Consider the following 17,285-nt stretch of genomic DNA (forward strand, 5'->3'; position numbering starts at 1 on the left):
TAAGATCAGCCTCCTCGCTGATGGTATTCCGAAGAAGACTAAAACCTTGGATGTTCAAGCAGGCATTTGGTTAATTCGGTGCAATGAATGTGTTGATTACGGATTGGTAATATGGATGATGAAATTGGACCAGGATTTTAGTTAGGAGATGTATTGGATTGTGATTTACGTGCAATATTGTGTATTATGTTTTTATGGTTTTAATTATATACTGTGCACTGTATATTTTGTTGTAAACCGCGTTGAGTCGCCAGTTAGGCTGAGAAACGGCGGTATACAAGGACAGTAAATAAATAAATAAATAAATAAATAAATATTTGGATACAGAAATTCAAAATGGTCACGAATTCCATACCAGAACTGCAAAATCAACAATGTTACATGAATTTTACAATGTGTAAATTATTTCAGAAAACATAACTGATGTAGAAATAGGTGCTAGATTCTACTGCAGACTCTAGGGCAGTGGTTCCCGACATATATTTTTTTTACCAGGGACCACTTAACCAGGGACTACTAGAGCAGGGACCACTCCCCAATATTAGTATCAAAAGGGTTACAAATCAGTTTTTGGTCCACTATAGATTTGGTTTGGAGTGCTGATTCAGAAAATTGCATTGGATAGACCACATCAGCTCTAGTTTCTGACACAGAACATATGCCATAGTCAGCGACAGGGAAGGAGTGTCAGGCAGCATGAAAAGTGGAAATAAAATAAAATAAATAAATTAAGGAGTCAGCTCATGGACCAGATTTTCATCCTCACAGCCCACATGTTAAAAACCACTGCTCTAGGGGAAGTGGGGGAGGGATGTTTGAAAAGTGACTGTTAGATCTAAAAATGAAAGTATTCAGATACCTAATTTGAACCATAGAATAAACAAACAAAAAAATATCATTGTAATTGTTAACATATGCTATGATGTCTTGGCTTAGCTTTTTTCTGTTTCATTTCCTTGTTTTGTTCTCCCTTTAGTGTGGACTTTTCCATTTGTGCTTAGTTATAGGGTTGCTTAAAACCCCTCTAAAGGCTTGGCTCAGTTGGTTTAGCTCTTTTGCCTCAGGACTTGTCTAAAAGGCTTTTCCCTCCTCTTTTTTCCGTGTCAGAGTTTTTGAGGAGAAGGCCAGAAATTGTTTGGGTTCCTTGGCTTGGCAATCTAAACAGGCATTCTATAGCACGTATATACCACATAGCCAATATAGCTTGTACCTTTACCATTTAGTTATTCTTCTTCTTTACTTTACCATTTTAGTTCTGTATTATATCAATAGCCAAGTACCTTACTGTAGCCAATATAGCCAAGTATTTACTAATAATTTAGTCCAGCATTTTACTTTAATAGCCAAGTACTTTACCAAGTGACTTACCACAATTATAGTCAAGTGTTTTACCTCATATTTTACAAATATAGTCAGGTGATTATTACCAGTGTAACTAAGTTCAATCAACAAACTTCGTCTTTGTAATATTTTATTTTGATTCGCCTTTCATGAACCCTGACTGAAGTTAACTTTGCCTTTTGTTTCCAGTAAACTTATTTGGTTACCTTTAATCCTGTCTCAAGAGTCTTTATTTTAAAGAAATGAAGTACATCAGATGGTATACTGACAGCCCACGGGAATAGCCAGATGTATAGTTTACCTTTTATCCCAGCGTGCCATCACATATTAGGCTGGATCAGAAATGGAATTTAATATGCTAAATGGAACCCTAAGGTTTCATTTCCATGACCACATTAAGTGGCATGATTTACACTAACTCAACCAGGAGCCAGATGGATAGTCCATAATAATATAACTTTATTTTTATATCCCTTCTCAGCGGTGACCCCTTGGCTGTGGAATGCCCTGCCCAGAGACATTAGATCGGTGGCCACCCTCTTAACATTTCGAAAAAGAGTCAAAACCTGGCTACTTGAGCAGTCTTTCCCAAATGCAGTGTAGCAGACAAACTCTGATCTCGGAATGGCTGGACAACACGACTGGATAATGATTTGGTAATGAAATGTGGAGGATCTATGGTTTTATTATGCTTTTATTGATTTTATTATGTATTGAATTTTTATCTATGTTTGGATGTTTTAGCTGTTTTTGTATTGTTATGGGCATCGAATTGTGCCATCCTGTAAACCGCCATGAGTCTCCCTCGGGCTGAAAATGGCGGTATAGAAATGTAGTAAATAAATAAATAAATATCCCAACACCATCTTCCCAAAGGGACTTTGGGGTGGCTCACATGGGAACAAGAACAAACACAGATTAAAATTTACCACAGTAAAAATTTAGAAAAACAAATATCATAAAAACATATCCATCAACAACAACCAGCAGCCTAACATATACTGACCTAAGGGCCAAGCCCGGGGCTTGTGCAATACAGTTTTGAGGACAGGGCTGGTGGGAAAGTGCAAAAGCCAGATGATAAAAGACAAGGGGGGTTGGTCTAGAAGGGTTGAGTTAATCTGAGCAATACAACTATGGAGCAGGAACAGTGGCAAAGTGCAAGGGCCAGTTATTGAATATGGCTGGAGGGGCCAAAATTATCTGGTGAACTGATTAGTTCACAGTGGAACATCACATTTTTAGTTTCATGGCTTCTCCCTGTTAAAAGCACCAACCCAAAATCATAAGCAGTTCTGCTAAAAAGCATATCTTTGTTTGTTGAAAGAATCAGAATGGACTTAATGGTGCATTATAGTCCTTGTTTACAACTCAGCAGAGGGACAGATATTCTAGATTTTTTAAAACAACAACATTTATCTCTATTACTTCAAAGTTAATACTTTTACTGTCTCCAGTTTGTGATAATTACAGCATTACAATATATTTGATATAAAATTATGTAAGATATTGCATATAGCTTTTAAACAGCTATTATAATGATTAATTGGCAATTAATTGGACCTCATATTTCATCTTTCCTTTTATTTTAAAAAGCAATCTGCTTAACTCATGTACAATTATAATAACCTCTTACAAAAATGGAGAATGGCCAACAATCCCTGGTAATGTATTTTATTATTCCAAGGATACGACATCTACATATCTATAAGTTAGAAAGTTCCTTGAGGGATATAAAGGGAATGTGCTGATTTTACAAACAGAATTTATACATTGTATCTAGATTAGCTTCATATGAAGTTCATAGTAATTATATTTGAAATTTTTCAAGCAGCAGCCTTGTCAATGTATGAAGAAATAGATGTTAAAAACATTGGGGGTGGGGGGGGGGGGAGAGAATGGAACACTGCTGACCCTGTAGTGGGCCAACCATAATAACACCATGACATTCTAGTTAAATTCTATGATTGCTGGTATCAAAAGGTGCTGAGGCTGGATCTATAATAACATATAATCCAGCTTCTGAATCCAAATTATGTTCTTTGAACTGGACTACCATATATATTCAACCCGAATATAAACCAATCTGAATATAAGCCGAGGCACCTAATTTTACCACAAAAAAACTGGGAAAACTTATTGACTTGAATATAAGCCTAGGGTGGGAAATGCAGCAACTAGTGGTAAATTTCAAAATAAAAAATAGATACCAATAAAATTACATTAATTCAGGCATCAGTAGGTTAAATGTTTTGGCAAATTTACATAAAAGGTTAGAAAAGGTTAGAAAAATGTAATTTAAGATAAGACTGTCCAACTCTGATTAAACCATTTTTCTAACCTTTTCTAACCTTGTCACGTTGCCAGGGCTCTGCCTTATTCAGAGGCAGAGATGAACCAAACAAAAACCAATTTTGTATAGTACAATTTAATTAAAACAGCACTTATTGTCTGGCTGTTTCAATAGTCCAAAACATAAAACATAAAGATAGCAATCAGCCACAGAATAAACAAAAACTGATAGCAAACGCTACACCATAGTCAAAGGGTCCAGTCCAGTGATCAAACACCAAGAGTTCAATAAACAAAGTCCAGGGATCAAAAGTCTATACTGTAGTCAAAAGCCAGTCCAGAGGTTCAAGGTTCCAGGGATCCAAAATTACAGGAAACAGGTCAGGATACTGAAAATCCAACAAACCTAGTTCCCCTAGGAACCAGCAGAATCTACCACCAAAATAAGACAAATATTTTTCTCCCGAGGATCAGTCCCAAAGTTAGCTCCTTAAATCTAGTAACACCCAGCTGCAACCTATCCCCTGCATGCCTCCACCCTTAATTGCTTTTATCTATAAACTGTTACTTACAAACTACTCAGCCCTTTAGAACCAAGACTTACATTAACCCTTCCATCACCAACTGCCAGGTCTGCCACCACCATCAACTCTGGGACATGATACATGACATAAATATAATGTAAACGTAATAAAAATAATAAAAAATAGAGTAAAATAATAAATCTATATAAATAAAAATGTAATGTTCGTTTGTGGGATTAACAGAACTCGAAAACCGCTGGGCAAATTGGCCCCAAATTTGGACACAAGACACCTGCCAAAGCAATCTATGTCCTTCACTAAAAAAAAAAAAATTAACCAGAAATAACTTAAACTCCCACAAGCCTAAATGAGTATACCAAGCATGCATAGGCCTTCTTTAAATCAAACTAGAATGGGTTTTTGTGAGCAATCGTGATTCTTTAATGGAGGTCTATTAACTCTGAAGGTGGATGCTGAACTTGTCCATGACTGGATTATATTGCCATATGTTACTCTTTATAAAGGACTTGGGGCATGCTAAGATTTATGTAAGTGCATGCATAGTCAACAACAATTATAACTGTTGAAGGCTTTCATGGCCGGACTAACTGGGTTGTTGTAGGTTTTTCCAGGTTATATGGCCATGTTCTGGAGGCAATTTTTCTCCTGACGTTTCGCCTGCATCTATGGCAAGCATCCTCAGAGGTAGTGACCTCACTACCTCTGAGGATGCCTGCCATAGATGCAGGCGAAACGTCAGGAGAAAAATTGCCTCCAGAACATGGCCATATAGCCCGGAAAAACCTACAACAACCCAATAATTATAATAATGGTATGGTTGGCTGTGGAACTCTGACCTGAGAATGTGCTTCTATTGAAATTACCTGTTTTACATAACTGAGCCTACTTTTGCACAAGCTGATAATCTTTACTATCAAGGGTTGCCTATGAATACATAGATCTGTATTCTGGTAAACCAGCAGAGGATGTGTCAAAACTGTAAACTAGTTTACCCAGCGTAATCTCAGCAGTAAAGATTCTGACTTCCAGAGGATACCAAATAACAACCAACTATACATATTAGTTTGCAGATTTTTAAAAAAATCACTTAAAAATAGGCCTGAGAATTCATTGGTCAACTTTACAGTCAGCAATAATTGTCCTTGAATTTAGCAAAAGAAGAAGAACGGAGTAAAATTGCAAGGTCACATACAGAGGCGGCCCTAGGTAATTTTCAACGGTAAGCAAACAGAATTTTGGCGCCACCCCCCCCCCCAAACCAATCATTGATATATATTTTCTGTTTGTCGTGGGAGTTCTGTGTGCCATATTTGGTTCAATTCCACCATTGGTGGAGTTCAGAATGCTCTTTGATTGTAGGTGAACTATACATCCCAATAACTACACTTGCCGCACTTGCTCCCTTGCCTGGCCCCAGCGTGCGCAGCAAAAGTCATCTCTCCTCCTGACTTTCTCCTCAGCCATTGGGACCGAGAGAGAGAGAGAGATAGGTGGAGATGCCCACTTTTCCTGAAGATAGGCGCAAAAACAAAGGAGGGAGCGGAGGTGGGAGATACCTCCAGCCAGAGGGGCTCTCTCTCTCTCTCTCTCTCTCTCTCTCTCTCTCTCTCGGTCCCAATGGATGAAGAGAAAGTCAGGAGAAGAGAAGACTTTTGCTGTGCACGCTGGGGTCTTCAGACACGCCTCCGGACCCAAAGCGGGCCAGGCATGGCAGCTCCGCCCCTTGGCCGACCCGCAGATTGGGGAGAGTAGAGGAGGCGGGTGGAGCGCTGGGGATCAGGAAAGGGAGCTGGTCATGGGGAAGGGATTGAATGCGAAGAACGATTGAGCACTGGCTCTGCTCGTGCACCCGGTGGCTGGGTGGAGCAGGAACAAGAGGGGCTAGGTGAGGCTCAAGGGCCCGGCCCCTTTGGGAAGAGGATCGCCCGGCAGCGAGGCAAGAAAGCCGAGGCTCCCCCAGACTGCTAGGGCTGTTGTGAGCTGAGAGGGCACTCCTCAAGTGGCGGCCGAGGGACATTTACAGAGGTGCCTCTGCACCCCTGGCAAAAAAAAAGTGTTCTGCGACCGCTTACTTTGCGTAATGGATGAGCCGCCCCTGGCTTGGTCCTTTATTTATAACCAACTTCGTCCATATTTGATAGTACTATGGGAGACATACTTGGATTTATAGCAGGCATGGGTAAACTTTGGCCCTCCAGGTGTTTTGGACGTCAACTCCCGCAATTCCTAACAGCCGGTAGGCTGTTAGGGATTGCGGTAGTTGACATCCAAAACACCTGGAGGGCCAAAGTTTACCCATGCCTGATCTATAATGTCTGCCACTGGTAGATTAATACCATGGATATGGATTCTGCCATTCCAGAAGTCTTACTGTATTTTGCTTGCAGATTGTCTAGTTTGACTTAATCACATTAGCTACTATATTTATCTCTCTAATTACTACTACTAGCCTTGCTCTGGTTACTACTACTAGGACCACCATCATTCTCTTCTTCTATTACTCCGCATAGAACCTTGCCACAATTACTAAACACTCCCCTCATAGGTTGCTTTGGGTTTTTATCCAATTCTAAAGGACTCTGTCGTGAATGTAGGCCAAATGCAGCCGGGGGAATAGCTGTGTGACATACACCCCAGAGTCCCAGTTTACATTCTATCTGGTGCCCATTCATCTTGATTTCCGCCATCCGCATCTTCAACCTGACGGCTTGATTATCTGCCAAAGATCCAAGAAAGCTGCTGGATTAGGAGCAGTTTGTCATCCTGCTACCATTGCAGTGTGCGCTTTTGAAAAATGTCCTTTTCACTTTTGTGAAATGGTTCAACACTTTTATCCAGAAGAGCCCCACATCAAACACTAGGAGTCCGGCGCTGTGTACTTACACATGTGTGCTACAATTCTGTGTTCAGAAGAGGTTGAGTTGAGAATTCATCTTTCTAGCATACAGCTTTTTGACTTGCATTTCCCAGAGAATGAACATTGCTACCTCTCATATGTATACAGGCTTTCCACGCAAGCTAAGCCTTGAGTATATGTTCTGCATGCTTTTATGTGCATCTGTTCTGGTACAGCCGCACCAGGAGCTCCATCTTATCTTGCTATTTGTTGATTACTGCGTGTATTTTAAAGTTCTATGCCTTTGCAGTTAGATGGCTTTCCTTAGTTTGCATTTATTGGATCTATGACCTGTCAATTATCGATAGGTTCCCTGGTCCCGCCCCCTTTTTGGGTTTTGGAGGGAATAGGAGCCAATTTGGGTCAGTCCACACAGAGAAGCCTTTCATACAGGCAGAGGCGGCCCTAGGTAATTTTCAAATGTAAGCAAACAGTATTTTGCCCCCCCCCCAAACCAATCATTGATATATATTTTCTGTTCGTCGTGGGAGTTCTGTGTGCCATATTTGGTTCAATGCCATCCTTGGTGGAGTTCAGAATGCTCTTTGATTGTAGGTGAACTATACATCCCAGTAACTACACTTGCCGCACTTGCTCCCTTGCCTGGCCCGCTTTGGGTCCGGAGGTGTGCCTGAAGACCCCGGTATGTGCACCAAAAGTCACCTCTTCTCCTGACTTTCTCCTCAGCCATTGGGACCAAGAGAGAGAGAGAGAGAGAGAGAGAGAGAGAGAGAGGTGGAGATGCCCACCTTTCCTGAAAAAACAAAGGAGAGAGCGGAGGTGGGAGATACCTCCAGCCAGAGGGGCTCATGTGCACACGCAGGGGTCTTCAGACACGCCTCTGGACCCGAAGCGGGCCAGACGTGGTGGCTCCGCCCCTTGGCCCACCCGCGGATTGGGGAGAGGAGAGGAGACGGGTGGAGCGCCGGGGGATCGGGAAAGGGAGCCGGTCATGGGGAAGGGATCGAACGATTGAGCGCCGGCTCTGCTCGCACACCCGGTGGCCGGGTGGAGTAGGAACAAGAGGGGCTAGGCGAGGCTCAAGGGCCCGGCCCCTTTGGGAAGAGGATCACCCGGCAGCGAGGCAAGAAAGCCGAGGCTCCCCCCGGACTGCTAGGGCTGTTGTGAGCTGACGGGGAGCTCCTCAAGTGGCGGTCGAGGGGCATTTACAGAGGCGCCTCTGCGCCCCTGGCAAAAAAAAGTGTTCTGCGACTGCTTACTTCGCATAATGGACGAGCCGCCCCTGGTCACATAAAAAGAAAACAGGCCTAGTACAGGATGAAAAAGAAGAATAAAGAATGAAAGATGATGGAGTTTAAAAGATCAGCCAGAGAGGATGGAAGAGCAGTTATTGATAGGCAGACATTTGAAGTGGAAATGGCAGAAATAAGAAGAGATTTAAGGGCACTTTATCAAACTACTAAATGATTGGCAGCAGATTTAGCTACAGAAGAGCTCATCCAATAGAAACAGAGAAGCCTTACACCACACTAGAAGAGCAAAAGCTAAGAGTTGAAAAGCATTTTATGTTGTACCGAACCAACACTTAGCTTTGATAACATTGAAAAGATGATGAAACTTGGCATTTACTCTTTGAAGACCATTGCTGAAAGTTGTTTATTAAAGAGGAAAAGGAACATCATAGTGCAACTGCCCAACAGAAGTGGCAAAATCATCTTACAACCACTAAGCATTTCATCAAATTGAGTGGGGAGGAAGTTATAATCAAAATGTTCTCAATAGTGATGTAATCGGTGCATAAACCTGCTTAGATCTAGGAGGCTCTCTGTTCTTGAAAACATCAATTTAAAACTGTACTGTCCATATTCATAAAGAGCAACTGCCAAAGAATAGTAAGTTACTCTTAACCTAGGTTGGTTTTATTTAGTCCAAGTTTTGATACTGCCTAAATAACTAATTGGTAAAATTAATTATCAATAACTGGAATTTTCTAGAAATACATTATGTTGTAGAATAGACTCTACAACAATGCCATATAAATACAATAAACAATGAGAATAAATTGGATCGGTAGCATGCAAATTGTAACACATTGTTTTGTATACTGTTTACACTATTTAAGAATGGATCACTACAGATCTACCAGACTAATTTTGCTCATCTTGAAGCTTCAGTAGTTAATACAGGTAGAAAAGATATAAGCAATGGACAGCTCTTAGCTTTAGCTTTAACAGCAAAAGAGCCACTGTGCCTATCACCAAACAACAGATTGTTCCTGCAGTTGTCTTTCTTTTTTTTCTGACAGCAAGGTGCTCTTGCCACAACAATGGGAGTAACTCTAGCAGCAAAAAGTGTGTTAGTTCTGTGGGGTGGGTCTATCGGGACTCTTCAACTTGCAGCCCTCAAGTTGTTTGTGCCACCAAATCCCAGTAAGTCAAGTCAGCTTGTTCAATGGTCAGGAATTCTGGGAGCTGAAATCCAAAGGCCACAGGTCGAAGAGACCTGTGAGAGCAGCAGAATGTGCAATGATAGGAAGGACAAGCAGGGGAAGTTGAAGAATAATTTGTGGGCACAGGGAGGCTGGAACATGAAAAATGGTATGGCAGTGAAAAAGAGAAATGCAGTGTGGCCTGAGCAGTTGTTCTGTGAGAAGGGTGATGTGCAAACTCAGGCCCCTTCTACACTGCTCTACATCCCAGAATCTGATCCCAGATTATCTGCTTTAAACTGGATCACATGAGTCTCCACTGCCAGCTAATCTGGGATAAGGAGATAATCTGGTATCAGATCCTGGGATATAGGTGCCGTGTGGTAGGGGCTCTGGATTTTATATGGCTGTGTAGAAGAAGTCTCGGGCAAGATATACACTACCCTTTATCCCAGGATCTGATCCCAGATTATCTGTTTATCCCAGATTATCAGACAGTGTAGACTCATATATCCAAAGTAGATAATCTGATCAGATTCTAGCATTTAGTGCAGTGAAGATCCAGCCTCAAAAAACTACTTGGGGTCTTATCACCGGTGTCTATTTGTAAAGGTGGCTATTTGTTTTAATAGCTGTGGAGGTAGATTGTAGTGTATCTGCATAGACATATAGATGAAAAGAGGAAGGGCCTCTGGGTAGCTGGATGATTGAAGTTTGGAGTGCTTTGGGAATAATGGGGAATAGTTAGGCTGGATCTACCTTGTCCAATATCCCAGGATCTGCTTTGACCTGGATTATATGAGTTTACACTGCCAGATAATCTGTGACAAGCAGATAACCTGGGATCTGATCCTGGGATATAGAGCAATGTAGATCCAGCCTTAGAATGATAAGCAGAGTAGGCTGAAGAATAGTATGGGAATGGGGAAAGACTGCTGGTACTTTACCTGAAGCTTCCTATGTCGCTAAAGAAGATGGCATTTTGAGTCGTGCTCTCAAATTAATAAATACAGGTTGCACCACAAGGAGACTCTGGTCCCATCTACACTGCCATATAATCCAGTTTCTGAATGCAAATTAACTGCATTGAACTGGATTATATAGCAGTGTAGACTCAAATGATTCAGCTCCATTCTGAAATTGGATTACCATATATGGCTGTGTAGATCCAGCCTCTTTTCAATCGCTCATTTCCTCACTTCAGAGATACCAGATTGATTTTGCTCATTTTCAGGCATATTTGTAGTGACATGGGCTTTTGCAATAGTTTGAAATGGTATTTTAGTTGAGGTGTACCTCATCTCCATTCTCATCGTATTTTAAAATATTTTCAAATTATTATAATTTAGTGGTTGGTTGACAATAGCTACTTATGTTCCCGAAGTATCTCTTCTTTATGTTGACTACTCCATCACTTAGACATCAACAGATTGATACTTCCAGCTCTAACTTCAATAAATCATCTTCTTTTCAGTATAGCTAAGGGCCCTTCCAGATAGCCATATAGCCCAGAATATCAAGGCAGAAAATCCCACAATATCTGTTTTGAACTGGGTTATCTGAGTTCACACTGACATATATTCCAGTTCAAAGCCGAAAATGTGGGATTTTATTCAGATGTGTAGAAGGGGCCTAAATTGTGCCATCTCTAGAAGCCATGAAGATAAGAAATGTAGAAATAGGGCAATAGTAGGGTGACAATTGAAGAAAGATTAACCTATTCAATATTTTTCAGGACTAGGATTCTCCTATATGGGAATAATAGAGGTAAATTTCTAGATTGTGTGTAAATTGCTAAGGAGGCTGTAAATCAGTGGTTCCCAAACTTATTTGGGCTGGAAATCAATTTTTCTAAATCTTCTTTTTTCTTTTATGCTTTCATTGCCCCCTTACAGTTATTCATTGCCTCCAAATGCATCTGTGGCTATTACCGCCCCCGCCCCCCCCCCCCGATCGCTGCAGCGCCCACCAGGGGGTGGTAACACCCACTTTGGGAATCACTGCTGTAAACCCTTAGAGTCGAAGCATCTCAGAATTATATTAGTTTTTTAAAAGTTACTCAGGTTGATTTCAAAAGTTTGCATGTATCTAATGTGAAGTATGTATATGCTGTAAAAGATAAAATTGCATGCCATTTTAAAAGTTCCTACCTTAAATGTACCAAGATAAGGATCAATATTTTTTATGGCAGCCCAAGTCCTAGAATGGGGTTTCCCCAGAAATTTCACATGATGGCTTTCAACAGCTCCATCCAAATCATATGTCACATACTGTCCATTAACAGGATCAGGACAAATGATGCCAGGCCACCTTGAAATCAAATGGTTTAAAAAAATCAGAGAAGAATAAAATGCATAATGTTCTCCAAATGAAAACACAAGGAAAGCCATTATTCACTCACAAAAAAAAACTAAAGTAAATGCAGGGACAATTTAATGGTGGAAAGACTAATTTTAAGTGGAGCGAGGAAAACAATGTATTTATTTAGTTATTTACTACATTTATATACCACTTTTCTCCCCAGAGGGAACTCAAAGTGGTTTCCAACATTATAAAGGCAAAATTCAATGCCATACATACATGTGAAAACCGAAACATAATAGCTAGACAATAACACATAACTATAAATTAAAAACCTAAACAAATTAAAACAGAAAACCACATTTATACATAAAGCATAAAATTAAACATGGATAATCCAATAACATTTATATTAAAACCCACCCATAAAGAACATGATTTAAAAACAGTTATTAAAATCATGCCATCCAAAATCATCATTATTCCATTGGTCCATTAACTATTCCTTATTCTCTTATTGCACTAAGAACTTTGCTGTCCAAAAGTTTGGTCACATAACTCACATTTTTATTTTCTTCCTCAAGGTCAGGAGGGATGGGGCTGCTCTAATTTCACTTGGGAGGGAGTTCTGGAGCTGTGGGGCTACCACTAAGAAAGCCCTGTCTCTCATCCCCATCAGTTGCACTTGCGAAGGAGGTGGAATGAGAGCAGGGCCTCACCAGAAAAATCTTAATCTCCAAGGTGGATCATAGAGGGAGATACGTTCAGACAGGTAAGCTGGGCCAGAACCGTTTAGGGCTTTATAGGCTAAAGCCAGCACTTTGAACTGTGCTTGGTTGCAGACTGGCAGCCAGTGGAGCTGGCGTAACTGTTGTATGCTCCCAGTATGCTGCTTCAGTTAGAAATCTGCTGCCAGATGGGGGACTGCCTTACGTTTCCACCATCCTACGTGCTCACACTACGCAGGACAGAGGAATAGGAATGGTTTTTCTGGAAAATAATTCTGATAGATCTTTGCTGTTTTGACACTCACACACACCCAAATCTAAAGCAAGAGTGACCCCTCTTCACCAATGGAAGAGTAGTTCAATCCTACAGAAAGCTTCTTCAAGCTGCAAGTTAGGATTGAACTTTTGACTATTTAACCTTTAGTAAATCATCTTCTTTTCAGTGTAAAATACGCTTTCCAGAATGATGTGATCCTATCTGCTTATCTTTGTGTGTTAACCATGATACCTCCCCTCCCAATTCCTTTTCAGAAATAAACAGTTCCAGTGTATAATTTAATTAAAATGAACCATTAGAAAATATTGAAACCGACAGAAGGGGAAGATAAGGTTGTTGGGTTTTTTTTCAAAGCAGGGTATTCTGGTTAATTATCATTAGCACAATACATTGTAGCACATTTTGACTTAAAGTATCTGCAATTAAATTTTCATATTGTGAATCTTACCTTGGTAATGTTTGCATTTTCACCAAAACTAAACTTCCTAAAGGAAGCTTTGATGGATACTTTAATCCATGTTTTTGAAACTGAGATGTATCAGGAAAATACTCTTCAGAAACAGAGCATTTATTGAACTGTGGATCGGTATTCATGTAACAGTACCATGGTTCATTTGGATTAATATGTGCTACATTATCATGTTTTAACATTCTCCATTTTAAGCAGCCAATGTTCTCACACTGTACCCATACTTTATCTGTATAAAAATTTGTGTCTGTTATGGAATCCATATAAGAGTCAGAGATTGTAGAATACTTTTCCCTGAAACACAAGGGTAGAATCAGTTAGACATAAGTTTGAAAATTCTTACAATAAAGATCATACGCAGGAGAAACTCCCCTAATTAACATCTCAAAGGTAAATGTGGTTTGAAGGAAACAGTAATGATTCACACTATATTCTTTCAGAATAAATTAGAATAGTTTGTATTCTGAAGAGTTGTGGAGAAAAATATAGACAGGCTAATAGATCAAAATAAAACAGATTTGCCAACAATCCCACTTCCAAAGCAAAATGAAGATAGCCATTCCAAGAAATTAGAGCTTTCGTCTGTAGATTATGGGCAGCAGGAACCAGTTTACCAGGTTAATGCATGACTGTGGTGCTTCTACACTGGCACTATAATGCAATTTGGGACCGGTTTGGGAGGAACTAGTTTTCAGATTGCTATTCTTGGAATCAATTTGAGGCCAGGAAGGTGATTACATTTATTATGGAACCTGTCTTAATTTTTTTCTTTTCTTAAATGTTTTCTTTTTCTGTTTCCTATAGAGATGTGCATCAGTGCACCAGAGATATACGGGATGAAAAAAAGGAGATGTAACATAAGCACAGGTAATCAATTACTCCTCCCAAGTGGTTGATTAGCCTCCTGTTCCCCAGTCATACCCATGGGGCATTTTTGCCAGTCCCCATTCTGGATTCTCTATTGTGCTTCAGCAGGGCGGATGTCCACAATGTGATTTCAATATGAATGATTGGCAAATCAACTACAACTTGATGTGTTAGAGTTTCCTTTTTCATGTGCTTTTAAAGATACCAAATGAAACAAATCACTAATAGTTAAGGAAATATGTTGAGCTTTTTATACTAAGGTTCCAGCTTCTGGGTTTAGCTGAACAATCAATTCATTTCTAGCAATGGGTGGATTGATTTTTTTTCATGTCAAGAGCAACTTGAAAAACTGCAAGTCACTTCTAGTGTGAGAGAATTAGCTGTCTGCAAGGACAATTGTGAGACCAGTCCTGAAAAAGGTGTCCCTAGATTCCTTGGTATTGAATAACTTCCGGCCAATTTCTAATCTGAACAATTTCCGGCCAATTTCTAATTTCTAGAGCAAATGGTGGCTTCTTAGCTCCAGGGATTCTCGGATGAAACCGATTATCTAGATCCATTGTTAACTGGTTTCAGGCCTGGCCATAGGATGGAGACTGCTTTGGCCGCCTTGGTGGATGACGTCCGCAAAGAACTAGACAAGGGGAGTGTGCTTTTTTTGGTTTTCTTGGACATCTCAGCAGCTTTCGATACCATTGACCATGGTATCCTTCTGGGTTGGCTCTCCAAAATGGGTCTTGGGGGCATTGCTTTGCAGTGGTCCCACTCCTTTCTGGAGGATCATACCCAGTTGGTGAAGCTTGGGGGACACCTGCATGGACCCCTGGCCATAGTGCTGTGGGGTCCTGCAAGGTTCCAATCTATCTCACCTGCTTTTCAATGTCTACATCAAACCACTGAGTGAGGTCATCTGGAGTTTTGGAGTTCGGTGCCATCTTTATGCAGATGACACTAAATTCTATTACTCTTTTCCACCAAATTCCAAGGAAGACCCCCCAGATCCTGGATCAGTGCCTGGCCGCTGTGATGGACTGGATGAGGGTTAACAAATTAAAGCTTAATCCAGACAAGACAGAGGTCCTCCTGGTCAGTCACAAGGCCAATCGGGGCATAGGGTGGCAACCTGTGCTCAGTGGAGTTATACTCTCCCTGATGACACAGGTCTGCAGTCTGGGAGTCCTTCTGGATTCAGCGCTGATGCTTGGTGCTCAGGTGTTGGCGGTAGCCAGGAGGGCCTTTGAACAGCGAAAACTTGTGCATCAGCTGCAATTGTACCTCAAGAAACCTGACTTTGCCATGGTGGTCCATGCTTTAGTTACATCCAGGTTGGATTATTGCAATGGCCTCTAAGTAGGGCTGCCTTTGAAGATGGCCCAGAACTGCAACTGGTTCAAAAATCGGCAGCCAGGTTGCTAACTGGAGCTAATTATAGGGAGCGGATGACACCCCTATTAAAACTGCTCCACTGGTTGCTGATAAATTTCCGGTCCCAATTCAAAGTATAGGTTATCACCTGCAAAGCCCTAAATGGCTGGGGTCCTGCCTATCTTCATGATCCCCCCCTCCCCCCACCAATGTTCCTGTGCGAGCATTAGGGTTAAGAAAAAAGGGAAAGAAGGAAGGAAGGAAGGAAGGAGAAAAAGAAAGAAAGAAAAAAGGGAAAGAAGAATGGAGAGAAAGAAAGAAGAGGAAGAGGGAGGGAGGGAAGGCTGGCCACAGCAACGTGTGGCGGGTATAGCTAGTTATTAATAATAACTGCTTTGTTAATCTGGATTATATGGCAGTGTATATTATTGCAATTATATAACTGTTTTACTTTTGATGGGAGTTTCAGGCCCTTTCTACACTGATACAAACTGATATATTCAACTGTAGGAATCAGCGATGTACCTACATTAAGAAACTCTGGATTAAGAGGCTTGCATTTCAGGGAACCCTTGCTCTCTATTTTTTGCTGAAACTCCCATCACCATTAGAATCATAGAGTTGGAAGAGACCTCATGGGCCATCCAGTCCAACCTCCTGCCAAGAAGCAGAAATATTGCATTCAAAGCACCCCTGACAGATGGCCATCCAGACTCTCTTTAAAAGCTTCCAAAGAAGGAGCCTCCACCACACTTCGGGGCAGAGAGTTCCACTGCTGAACAGTTCTCACAGTCAGAAAGTTCTTCCTAATGTTCAGATGGAATCTCCTTTCTTTCAAAGCCAACGATGACAGGTGTTTGGTGTTGTAGTCCTACAGTTGGAGGATCCTCTGTCAACGGCCCCTTCCTCACAGATATACAAAATCCACATTATCTGCTTTGAAGTGTAGAAGCACAAAAAGATATAGCCACCCTCAGTAAGACTGCTAACCTAAAATGGCTGAGTCAATATAAACGTACCTTTCAAATTGCTAACTACCTAAAAATGCAAACACAAAACATCTCAGGGAGGTATTCACTCGAGCCAGATTTGATCAGCTCGAGACAATGGTTAGATACGGGAGATTTAACAGCATCCCTTATAATGAACGGAGTTGTATCTGCGGGGCACCTGAAATTGAGGATATAGCACACATATTGTTTGATTGCAAATTGTATCAAAAGGTGAGAGACTTCCACCTTGGTCCATATATCAAACGGACAATGTATTGGGATTCTCACATCAGGACAACATATTTTATGTGTGGCCAAGACCCAAAAATAACGTATAAAACAGCTCTATTCTTCTCCTACACTACCACCCCTCCCCCACCTTTCCCATTCTCTCGGTATCGCTATCCCCTTTGCTATGTTTTTTCCCCTCTCACCTACCTTCCTCGCCCCCCACCCTCCAAACCCCTTTCCCCAGATTTCTATACTTTTATAGAATGTTTTTTATGTACAATTAAAGAGAAAATGTATTTAATAAAAATTATTTTTAAAAAACAGCTCTGTACTTAAGCAAAACAATATGTCTGAGAACCACGTATGTAGGGCTGATGGGGGTAAATTGTAGGGGTGATAATGAAATATGATGTATATACTCAGCTTGATCAGTTTATCAGTTTTATCATGTCTTATCATATGTATTTACTGTATTATTATAAGTGTCTTATTTTAACTTTCTACGTGGAGTGTGATCAGGTCTTGTCGGGCCTTGTTGTTCTGTTTCTTATTGTGATATGGCCTAAGGGCTAATCAATAAAATTACTACTAA

General features: G+C 40.8%; 1 protein-coding gene across 1 annotated transcript in view; it reads right to left on the bottom strand.

Annotated features, from left to right (window-relative positions):
• The window catches only part of ZCWPW2 (zinc finger CW-type and PWWP domain containing 2), a 58,131-nt gene that overhangs the window by 40,621 nt on the left and 225 nt on the right, over positions 1–17,285 (bottom strand). Inside the window, exons 2-3 of the mRNA XM_060781885.2 lie at positions 13,218–13,532; positions 11,614–11,773 (exon numbers count right to left, since the gene is read on the bottom strand). Coding sequence (XP_060637868.2) covers positions 11,614–11,773; positions 13,218–13,501 — 444 coding nt within the window. The 5' untranslated portion in view covers positions 13,502–13,532. The remainder of the gene's footprint in view (positions 1–11,613; positions 11,774–13,217; positions 13,533–17,285) is intronic.

This window comes from Anolis sagrei, chromosome 6 (assembly GCF_037176765.1).
Source record: "Anolis sagrei isolate rAnoSag1 chromosome 6, rAnoSag1.mat, whole genome shotgun sequence".
NCBI lineage: Eukaryota > Metazoa > Chordata > Lepidosauria > Squamata > Dactyloidae > Anolis > Anolis sagrei.